General features: G+C 41.5%; 1 protein-coding gene across 2 annotated transcripts in view; it reads right to left on the bottom strand.

Moving 5' to 3' along the window:
* The window catches only part of iqgap3 (IQ motif containing GTPase activating protein 3), a 53,636-nt gene extending 41,429 nt beyond the window's left edge, over positions 1–12,207 (bottom strand). For both annotated transcript variants that reach the window (XM_079504247.1, XM_079504246.1), the window contains exons 1-7: positions 11,955–12,207; positions 8,710–8,797; positions 7,003–7,159; positions 6,276–6,353; positions 4,705–4,781; positions 3,973–4,040; positions 2,494–2,607 (exon numbers count right to left, since the gene is read on the bottom strand). In XM_079504247.1, coding sequence (XP_079360373.1) covers positions 2,494–2,607; positions 3,973–4,040; positions 4,705–4,781; positions 6,276–6,353; positions 7,003–7,159; positions 8,710–8,797; positions 11,955–11,991 — 619 coding nt within the window. In that variant the 5' untranslated portion in view covers positions 11,992–12,207. The remainder of the gene's footprint in view (positions 1–2,493; positions 2,608–3,972; positions 4,041–4,704; positions 4,782–6,275; positions 6,354–7,002; positions 7,160–8,709; positions 8,798–11,954) is intronic.
* Positions 12,208–12,337: the final 130 nt, after the last annotated feature.

Raw genomic sequence — 12,337 nt, 5'->3', positions numbered from 1 at the left:
GTGGGCGGGTGGTGTCACAGTGTGACACAGACAGACAGACAGTTCTGCCTGGGTTACATAGTAATCACTCATTACGGCACAGAGTGCCGCGCTACGAGCTATTTTTCTAAGTACTCTGCTATTTTTGAAAAATCGTGAAAATGTGGTGCAAATCTTGAGTTTTTAACTCAAATCTTTGCTTCTGGGGGGTGTCCCTGGAACAACACATTTTCAGATGGGGGTTGGCAGCCAATTACATATCATATTTGGGGTCCTTGACATGAAATATTGAGCACCACTGATATAGAAACATAGGTATTTCAGAAAACTGTCATGATTTAGAAGACATTTTGTAGAATCGACTTCAGTTAAAACATGGGTTAATAATCACTATGACCACAGCATGGACTGGAGTGGACAACACAGTGGAAGAAATTGTTTAAAAGTGTTTGCTGCGAAAGAATATTCTATTAAAAAAAAAAGAAAAGCAGATCTACAAGCTCGAGTCCCCTGCGCGGGAAAAAACAGAACAGCAGTAATAGTCTGGAAACTGTTAACTAAGAAACTACTAACTATAAACCGCCATAGCAGTCTGCACAAATGTGATGAGGTCATCACAAGTGGCTGTGGTCGAATTTAGCCCAGGGAGTGTTTTTCGTGCAAAGCTAATGCTTGGAATGGGTTCAGTTTGACATGCTACTTAAAGGGATATTCAGTGATTTCACTTAATTCAAATATCACTTATTTTTTCTTATTTTTTGGATAATCCTCCCTACTATAAAGTGTTCTGACCATATAAGGAGTTCCTCCCTGTCCCCAGTGAGCCCCTGGGGTCAAAAAACCCTAGTTTCGGTTTGGGCTTTGGGTGGCAAAGCCTTCATCCAATCAGGATGAGAGGGGCCTTCCTCCAATCATGATCGAGTGGGGCAGGCCTTGGTGCACGTGCTGTTGGTCTGTCTTACTTCCCCCACTGTAGAGCGTGTGCATGTGCACATCTTGTTACCGGGAGGACCAGGGTCTTTTCCAAATCACCCAAATCACTGAATGCTCCTTTAAAGCATAATTCAAATTTGAAATGTTTGCCTTATATACACTGTAGGTTTTCAATGGTACCCTAACCCCAACGTTCAACCCCTGAATTTATCATCCCAAAATGTATATAATAATCGATTTTGCATATGTTATTTGAGTGACTCTGAGGCCTCATACACACGTATCAAACGAATGTTCTGTGCTCTGTGTTTGATGGCTGCCACAATGCAATTCCAATGGGAGTCACATGACATGATGAGGCTTGACAAAACATTTGTGTTTGATTGCTGCCTCAAACACAAATGGTTGGTAAAACCATGTGACTGCCATTGGAATTTAATCACAGACAGAACATCCGTTTGATACATGTGTATGAGGCCTAAGGATCATTAAAAAACCTTGAACGATTACTATTGCAATTTATTTTGGGTCACACCCCTTTTTAGCTTAGATTGACTGGCCTAATAATGCAGAGGATTATTGGTTCAATCACGCAATACCACTTTCAACCAGTAGGTGTCCTGCTAGACTAAAGAATCTGGCAGACCAACTGCAGTTGTATTTATGTTGTGTATTACTCTACCATACAGTTTGGTAAAAAAGGAAAAAAAATGTTTTAGTCACTGAAAACTGAATAAAACATTCAAAATAAATCAATACATTTGTGTTCCTTATGATTACAATACTGTGTTAAGTGTTTTAACCCATTTAGACCTGAGGACGATTCTACAAATGTCTTCTAAATCGTGACAGTTTTCAGAAAAAATCGTTCTCAAACTATTTCATGTCAAGGACCCCAAAAACTATATGTAATTGGCCCATCTGAAAATATGTAGTTCCAGGGACCCTCCTAGAAGCAAAGATTTGAGTTAAAAACGTTCACTCTGAAAGAATATATATTTAAAGATGTGCGAATCATTTTGAAGAATGTAAAAAAAAAAAATAGCAGATCTACAAGCTCGTAGCGCGGCACTCGGTGCCGCGCTATGAGCTTGTAGATCTGCTATTTATTTTTTCAGTGGCTAAAGTGTAACATAATGCCAAAAGGGGTTCCCGATCAGAATGTTAATCAGAAAAAGCAGAAAGTTAAGCTGAAATTATTTTAACTTCCATTAAAGCAGACAACACTAGTGATTAAGCCCTTTCCACACCTAAGCGCAAAACGGTCGACAGCCACGCACTTCTTAAGCTCTGCACAGCTTAAATTCCGAGTTTTTAGACAGCTGGTGGATGGAAAAGAAGCTCCACCTCCGCGGACTTTTTGCGCGGAGGAGAGCGTTTCCGGGAATCTGGCCGTCGCGCAAAAAGTCTGCGGAGGTGGAGCTTCTTTTCCATCCACCAGCTGTCTAAAAACTTGGAATTTAAGCTGCGCGCAGCCGAGAACGTGCGCGGCTCTTTCCATAGTGTGGCAGCACCCTTAGTGAAGGAGACATTTGAAGTGGACAACACCAGTGAAGGAGACATTTGAAGTGGACGACCTACCGGCAGCCTCGTCCACAGACAGCTCGTTGGCCAGGATTCCACCGATCTTACCGAAGGCGGGCATCTGGATGCCATATTTGTCCAGCTCCACCTTCATGTTGTTAATCTCCTCCTCTGGAGACAATTAAAAACATGAAACAAATGTTCATGTTAATGTTAACAAGTAAGACGCACAAACGCGGGAAGCGAACGCAGCTCGTAAATTGCAATAACAATTAGAATAAATTACGTACTTTAAGGTTTTTTTTTTTTTTTTAGATTTTTTTAAAAGTTTTTTCTTTAAGTTTTTTTAAAAGTTTTTTTAAAAGTTTTTTGTTTACTTTTTTTTGAAAGTTTTTTTATTAAAGTTTTTTCTTTTTAAGTTTTTTTTTTTAACAACTTAACTTTTTTTTAAGTTGTTGTGTGTGTGTGTGTGTGTGTGTGTGTGTGTGTGTGTGTGTGTGTGTGTGTGTGTGTGTGTGTGTGTGTGTGTGTGTGTGTGTGTGCGTGCGCGCGTGTGTGCGCGCGTGTGTGTGCGTGTGTGTGTGCGTGCATGTGTGTTTCTGTGTGTGATACAGCTGCACCCTCTGGTGGTGGGCGGGTGGTGTTACAGCGTGACAGACACACAGACAGACATGATCTGCTGGGTCTCATAGTAAATGCTCACTGCGTTCGCAATCACTGCGTTCGCAATAATAATAATATCTGGGATTCATATATCGCTTTTCTAAGTACTCAAAGACGCTTTACGTGTTTAATGGGGGGCCGGGGGAGAGAAAAACAAAATAACTTAAAAAAGGTAAAGAAGTAAGAGAAGAAATGTATAACATGATGTGTTGTACAGTTGTACACCTGTACATGCATTCCTATTAGGGATGGGAATTATCAATGAATGCATTAATTGATAGATGATAAGGTTTGATAAGCTTAGCGATCGATAAACCGTTTAGTTGATAAGCGGCGTTTAAATATTACAGAAAGAATACAAAAGGCATATTATATTCCTTAATCAAATATTGATTTGACCATTTGCGATACATGGCCAGGCAATGGCATCTTTGTATGATATATAATCAAATGAAAAGTGCACTGTCTTGTCTGTCACATCACATGCAAAAGCAGAGACGTTTCGATTAATTCGATGAGTTATTAACTGTTACGTTTAATTGACTCATTTCTTCTTAACGGAGATTAAGCGATTAAACGATTAGCATCCCTAATTCCTATGCTAATATTATGTTTAAAGTACATCTGTACATTCATATATGTTGATGTGTCAATTTACATCTGTTGAAACAAATAAGAATGTGATCATGAGCAACTGTAGATAAATATACGTTTTAAAAGTGCATCTTGGATTGTAAAAAGTAACTGATTTTTTTGCCATTATCAAACAATACTAGCGTTAGTCTGGTGGCTGTGGCTACTGGCTAGTGTATCATTATGAGTACTTTGATCATTATAATAATGTGGATTCATGGATAGTGACATTGTATTTACCAGTGAACTTGACCTTCCCATAGAGGTCGTGGATCTGAGGAGCCAGTCCCCGTCTGAACAGATACAGGCTGGAGAGACAAGTCAAATAGTAGTTTCACCAAAACAAACGTCAATATGGATTCATACACAATTTGCCAAACAATAAACTCATAACTACAAGAGGTGTTATCAGACTGAGCTGTGGACATTGCTCTTGCCTTGATGTTTTTTGAGTGGTGCAACCACTCCAAGGAACAGCAATGTCCGTGTTCACCTATGTGTTCACCCATGTGTTCACCCGACTATGTCACTATGAGCACGAGTACCAATGACTACCAAAAGTGGCGCTGTTGTGCCAGAAACGGAGCGAGAGAGATAGTGCTGCACTGCTGCCTGCTAATGAGAGACAGAGAGGGGGGGGGGGGGGGAGTTGCACCACTCAGTTCACACGGGTGTGATTTTTATGTATGCAAGTCCATTTTCTTTTCTGTTCTCTGTGTTGTGTCAAAAAGGCCACTGGGTCGCAAGACAAATTTCAGCGCAAACTGACAATAAAGTGTACTATATCATATCATGTTGCAGTTGTATATCTGCATATTTAGTTTACCCTGCCTGCAGCACTGTGGCAGAGTGCTGTAATCTAAATGGCGCCTGTAACTTGGCTGGCCACTCACAAGCCAGTAAAGGGATTATTGTGAGAGCATGGATACAGTAAAAGTGTACCAACTATAGTTGTAATGGTTTTAAACTGACCTGAGGGCATGGATACAATAGATGGCTCTGGGCATATTCTTCTTATCGTAGATGTCTGTCGTCTCTGGTTGGAAGAGCTGCCAACACAAGTCAGTCAGATGATAGGTTAACCCATTTAGGCATGTGGCCGATTCTAAAAACGCCTCTAAATCCTGACCTAAGGTTTCTGAAAAACTTCAAATATTTATATAGCAGCATCAACATTTTTACATTTTTGAATACTGTACATACTGTACAGAACCCAAAAATGGGTCCCAACCTGAGGGGGTAAAACACCAAAAGGGGTTCCCGCCCAGAATGGGTTAATTACTTCTCTCTAATCCAAAATGAAACACTTCACTGATGGTTTGGACTAGAGATGTCCCGATACTGTATCGGTATGGGACAATATCGGTGTCGGCCCCTTATTTGTCATATCGGGTCATATCGGTATCGGCGAATATGCCATCTAACCACCGATCCGACACAGGGGTAAGGGGTTGACACTATGGCAGGTAAATAAAATGTTGGGGGCATGTGGAGTTTGCTTTGGAGTTGCACAAACCGCAAGTGCACATACTGTATGCGTGAGGAGTCTGCTATAAACACAAAACGAGATATATAGCTAGATAGCTACAGTTGGAGGCCATCGATATTGTCCTTTTCTTTTTGCTGAGGTTTGCGTGATCTGCGCAAAAGGACAGTTAACCCATTTTGGGCGGGAACCCCTTTTGGTGTTTTAAACATTATGTTATAATTTAGCTATTGAAAAATAGCAGATCTACAAGCTCATAGCGCGCCACCGAGTGGCGCGCTACGAGCTTGTAGGTCTGCTATTTTTGAAAAATCGTGAAAATATTTATTTCAGAAAACTGGAGGATTTAGAAGGATTTTTTTTAAATTTTGAGGTCAGGCCTAAATGGGTCAAATGATAAGGGACAATATCGGTGGCACCCAACTGTATGAACACAACACGAGATCACAACACTGGTATCGGTATTGGCTAACACAGAAATGGTGGTATCGGGATCCAAAAAAGTGTATCAGGACATCCCTAGTTTGGACTGTCACATTGTCATTATTGACATTTTGTCTGTTTTTGATTTAATTTGATCTGATATTTATCGTGAACAAATAAAAAGTACAGAAAACTCCATACACGATCAGCACAATAACAATAATATTCCATCTTGTTCTTTACTTTTAATCTGAACAGTGGCAGCGGTGGCCGAACGGATTGCGGAGCGGTCTTGATACCGGAAGGTCGCCAGTTCGAATCAGCGGTCCGACACGTTAAAATTACCACCGCTGAAGTGCCCTTGAACAAGGCATTGAACCACTACGATGAAATGTTCTATGAGCAGGGCCTGGCTGGAAACAAGTTCTTGAGCTTAGCCCAGATACCCTGGGTAAATATAGTAATCATTTCATTTCAACTGCATCTCAACCATGAGGCTATCGCTGGCGCTGCTGCCATGTCACCAGAATGTCCCTCAGGAGGATCAATAAAGCTTTTTATCTTTTCTAAAGGCCTCTTCTATAAATCCATTGAATGTTGACCCGACGGCACTTTGTCTCAGTAGTCTATTTACCGTTGGCAGTCCGACCTCCATCATTGCATTCCTCCAGTGGTTGATGTTGTCTGTGTGACGGAACTGCAACCCGGCCGCCTGAACAACACACACACACACACACACACACACACACACACACACACACACACACACACACACACACACACACACACACACACACACACACACACACACACACACACACACACACACACACACACACACACACACACACACACACACACACACACACACACACACACACACACACACACACACACACACACACACACACACACAATTAGGGTTGTCACAATAATTTCATAATTGTCTAATCGTGTGTGTGTGTGTGTGTGCATAGAGTTGTCCCGATACCATTTCTTTCAGACTGAGTACGAGTACTTAATTTGTACTTCTCGCCGATACCAAGTACCGATGCATGTTTTTGTTGATACTTGTTTTACCCCCATTTTCTCAATTGAATTTCATAATATGACAATGAAATAGATGCAGATGGATCTCTCCGATCTGTCATTTATACTTGTACTGTAGATTGGCTGTTTTGGGCGATTTGCTGCAGTGTTGGCGGGTAAGACTTGCTCCCGTTGCATTCGTTAAGCCTAGTGTGAATTGAATGTTGTGTTAGTCGGGTCAGAGTACGACTCGAGTACTTGAGGGTGGTATCGGCCCGAGTACCCGATAACAGTATCGCTATCGGAACAACTCTGTGTGTGTGTGTGTGCACCTTGTAGCGCTGCTGCTCCGGGTCGTAGATCTTCTTCAGAGGGACCACGTTGGGAGCGAAGCAGTGACCCAGCTTGGCCAGCAGGACGCCATTCCTCAACGCCTCCTCTAGCTCTACTGGAGCTGGGACGTCCTCGTGAAGGACTGCCTCCAACCACCTGCACACACGCACGCACACGATGAGTGTACTTCAGCATAGTCAGCATAGTCAGCATAGTCAACATACAGTTGGGTGCCACCGATATTGTCCCTTATCATTTGACCCATTTAGGCCTGACCTCAATTTTTTTTTAAATCCTTCTAAATCCTCCAGTTTTCTGAAATAAATATTTTCACGATTTTTCAAAAATAGCAGACCTACAAGCTCGTAGCGCGCCACTCGGTGGCGCGCTATGAGCTTGTAGATCTGCTATTTTTCAATAGCTAAATTATAACATAATGTTTAAAACACCAAAAGGGGTTCCCGCCTAAAATGGGTTAACTGTCCTTTAGCGCAGATCACGCAAACCTCAGCAAAAAGAAAAGGACAATATCGATGGCCTCCAACTGTAGTCTCGCATATAATAGCCAGACAACTATTGTACAATCTCCAAATGCCATGTATTAGATAGAGCAGGGGTGGGCAACTGGCGGCCCGGGGGCCACATGCAGCCCCCACCTTCACTTAATGCGGCCCGCAGGTTAATATCAGAATACTGATGTATTGATTTCAGCTGTTGCAATTCCAAACATGCCCCGCTTTAATTATACTTAATGACTAGTACTTCTCAACGACTAGTATTAAAATGTTGTCTTTTTGTGTCCAATGTATTTGTATTCATCATAACTAAAACTAAATGCATTTGAAAAAAGGTTACTTTTCAGGATTCTAATTTTAAGAAAAAAAAAAAAAGGAAAAAATAATTCAGTATTTCAATTCAAATATAGCAAAATAGCTGATCTACATATCAGATACAGGTGTTGGTATTCCTGCTGGGCATTTCTGCCTGACGCACCTCCTCCAGTGCCTTTTGAACAGGTGTGCTGTGACACCTCACTGAACACCTCTGTGGGCCTAAACGGGTCATCAGCTGGGGACCACCATTCATCAACGTTTCGCTCCTTTAACCCCAGTACGTCTCATGGTGGCGGAGCGGTGGCAGGGATCTCTCCCTGCTGATGCCCTAGGTGTTTGTCCAGATCAGCTATTTGTAGATCAGCTATTTTTGCTACGACAGTAATATGCACTTGGCCCTCTGGAGTGAGTGTGGAAATATAGTGGCCCTCTCCATCGTCAAAGTTGCCCACCCCTGATATAGAGTCTGGAACCTCCCGAAATCTGAACACGGAAGCTGGCATCGGTTTGACATTTCCATTCAAGAAAAATATATATTTGAAAACATCTTTACATTTAACTTTTTCCATTTCCATTTCTGCTAAGCAGCGAGCTATATATGCTGCTATGATGATTTTGATTTATATTTGGGATACACATTTGAGCGATTGTAAAGACAGAAAGTGGGGAGGAAGCTTCACTTCCGCTGTATCGCTTGCTCATGATCAGAGCTTCCGTTCTCCAGACTGTATGACCGGAACTTAAGCATTTGAAATTTGCGGGACTAGCGGCAACATGAAGTAAAAAAACAATAGAATAACAATTGAAAGAACTCGTTTTTTAAGACAGACCAGTCATACTAGACAGACTAGTTGTATGAATTCCAGAACTGACCTCTTGGCTTCCTCTAGTCGACATAAGTACTGGTAAGCCACATTCTGGATGCGCTGCTCATCCATCTCCTCCGCTGTCAAACGCTCATCTGCAAAAAACACACAAACAATTCAAATCACCAACAGTCAGAGAGTACTTTACTTTTAACTGAGGCTGATGCTACAGTTTTCTGAATAACTAATGTTGCTCACTAGTGGAGCTCAAAACTTTTCATGTCGAGGATCCCCAAAATGTAAATGCATTTGCATAGTTAAAAAATGTTCGCATTTCTTATTCTTATACAGCAATTTTTCAAAAAAATAGCAGATCTATAAGCTCCCGGGCCAGCCTAGCGGCACAGGTCCGACGCATGGATGTGTGCTGCAAGAGCATGCATGCCCCCCCCCCCCCCCCCCCCCCACACACACACACACACACACACACACACACACACACACACACACACTATCAGCTTCTGGCTAGGGGAAACACTGCAAAAACATATTAATATTGGTATGTAACCAACAAAGTACAATCCTATGCTATCCATGCGAGGGTGCGTGGCTTATTTTTTATCCACTCTGTCTCGGAATCTGGCATTTTCCTCCATTGTAAATGCGCAATCAGGGATGGAGCATGTGACATCATCAGGGATGGAGATCCCTGATGTCATCCATATTAAGCCCATGGAGATCCCTGATGTCATAAATACTGGCCAGCAACTCTACATCTGACCTCAAACCCTTAGATCTCCATATATGGAGCTGACCTGTTCTGACATTCCATGTTGGATACGTCTTACTGGTATTCAGAGGACTTCTCATTGGTGATGTCGTAGACGAGCATGCTGCCATTGCTCCTCTTAGGCTGCTGTTATTGTTGGGAAACGTTCCTGTCCTGCTGTGTCCCTCCCATATCTGTAACTTTATCTTCTTGCCACGTCTAGCTCTATTGTTCCAACTTCTAAGTAATGTAAATATACTGATGTGAGTTCCTGCTTCCTACAGAGTGAAAATCAAAGTGGTGGCTTTGTGAAACAACAGTTTAAATCTGTTGTTTTCCCTTGCCATTTTTTTGGCAGCCTGTGCAGAACTTAACAATCACCAAACTCCCAAACTGCAGACCAGGAGATCAGGAATGTACTTCCTTGTTAAACATTGCACAGGCAGCCTTTACAAAACAACTTCCATTTCACAGTGGATTTAAAAAGGTGCTGTAAATCCTGTGATGTTTTTGTGTTAAAACAAAATGTTTGTTTTGTTTTTATTAAAAGTTAAACATCGATATATGTTCTGATAGTAATCAGTGCAATAGTGAAGTCTGTTCAGTATGATTAAACAGAGAATACATTTTCAGGTGGAGTGGGAGTCGTGGGACACCAAATTCATCCAATCAGGTGGTGAGAGAACCCATTGATTAGCTCTGTGTGTTCCCGTTCTAATTCAGCCTGCTCACCTTTTCATTTTATCACTTCCTATTTATTATTTAAAAGTGTTTATCCTGATTTGATACAGCATTGTATCACAGTGTTGATTTCGTCGACTAAAACTAAAATGAAAAATGTCCGTCGACTACCTTTTTTCACTGATGAAAACTAAATGCAAACTACATGAAAACTAAGCCATGATGACTAAAACTAAGACTAAATATACTCAAATAAAAACTAGACTAAAATGTTAGGAAGGGACTAGTGGACAAGAGATCCAGTATAAGTCATTTTACAATTAGTTGTAAAACGCGTCGCGCTGCGACGTGTTGTGAGCTTGTAGATCAGCTCATTACGACGGCATCAAGGCCTGCCAAAATACATTTTAGTCGACTAAATCAACTGTACATTTAGTCGACTAAAATCGTACGATATTTAGTCGACTAAAACTAGACTAACACTAAAACATTCCGGGTGACTAAAATGTGACTAAAACTAAGTGAAAACTATTCAAGAGACTACGACTAAAACAGAAATTTGTGCCAAAAACAACACTGGCAACACATACATTAGCCTTGAATCATGACGCTCTTCGATGTCTGACTTTTACTTTTGTATCTTATCATATACCATTTCGGTACCACTAGTTATTAGTGGATATTAATGTATGTACGTCTGTATGTAATCCTTTTTCCTGTACGGACCGAAATAAAATCTATCATCTATATATGATTAATATGTGCAAAATGTCAGAAGAATGGATAAAATAATGTATGATAGTCCAAGGCTACACAGTAGTACACACACATGAACAACATACAGAGCTGGAGAGGGAGACCCCCGTTACTGAAGTGAAGAAATAGCCCAGCGCAGCACACAATACTAGTTGTATCGTGTGCTGTCAGTGGTTCCCAAACATGGGGTCCAGGGACCCCCAGGGGTCCTTGAGGGAGTTCCAGGGGGTCCCCAGCTAAATGATAGTTTGGAACCAAATCAACCCTTATGGGTCTGCAACTCTGAGAGTGTACAAATGGAACCAAATGGACCCAAATGGTCCATTTGGTTCCATTTCTACACTCGGAGTTAAATTAACTCGATTTTACTATATACGGACCCAGATAGAAATGAGGGTACGTAGACTAATGCATGTCAAACTGGGGGTGCCTTAGAAATATTCTCTTATGGGGGTCCTTGCCAGGCATATCTTTTCAAATAAGGGGGGGGGGGGGGGGGCGCAGGCTAATTAGTATCAATTTGGGGGTCCCCGACATGAAAAGGTTTGGGAACCACTGCTCTTAGTGGCCCAGCAATCCAAACATGGCTGTCTGATAATGATGCTATGTGACCTTGTCCTTGTCCTGACTGAGTGACAGGTTATCTGGGGCTAAGGGTGGCTGGTGGTGTCACACTGTCAACTGCATGGGGCTAAGTGTCAACCTTTACATGGATGTTATATTTTAGGCAAGGCACTTTAGTTTAATTATATTATGTTGACTCTCCTAATTATACAAGTTAAAACCTAATGATTTATCATGATGATTATAAGTTTAAGCTACCCAGCAGCACATAAAGTAATTCAAATTCATCAAATCAGCCCCACCTTTACCAGCTGCAACAACAAAGTGGTGAACACATTCATTAATGCATTACTAATTACACTTCAATGTAATGAAATGGACCATTCTGCAAAATAACTACCTTTTTTTGCACTTTTTCCTCAAGTAAAAATGTAATGCAGGAGGACTTTGTAAGTAAAACACGAGAGTATAGACAGTTGTTAAGCCAGCCACTGTGTAAATAAATAAACAAACTAGTCTATTATAATTATAGTTCCACTTACATCCTGAACGTGCAGCTTGTCCTCCCGACTCTCCCATGTTGTTATGTTTAAAACCAGGAAGCAGCTTCCAGCCAAAACATCCGTTATTCCTCCCAAATGTGTTTATGTTACTGTCTGAACGTCTGACACAAAACAAACTGAACTTTACTCGCTTTAAACAACATAAATTCTATGAACTAGTGTCTAAGAATGTTGTTGCATGATGTGTGTTTGTCTGTCTCTTTTCTTTCTGTCTGTCTCTCTGGCGTGTGTGTGTGTGTGTGTCTGCTGCGTGAGTGACGTCTTGTCTCTATTCAATTTGAAATATCCCGCCCGTCTCTGATTGGCTAAGCCGTCGGCCAGCTCCGCTATTGGTTGACGACGACGCTTTGCATTGTGGTTAA

Source organism: Electrona antarctica, assembly GCF_951216825.1.
Source record: "Electrona antarctica genome assembly, chromosome: 6".
Lineage (NCBI taxonomy): Eukaryota > Metazoa > Chordata > Actinopteri > Myctophiformes > Myctophidae > Electrona > Electrona antarctica.
This window is presented reverse-complemented; position numbering and strand designations above follow the sequence as displayed.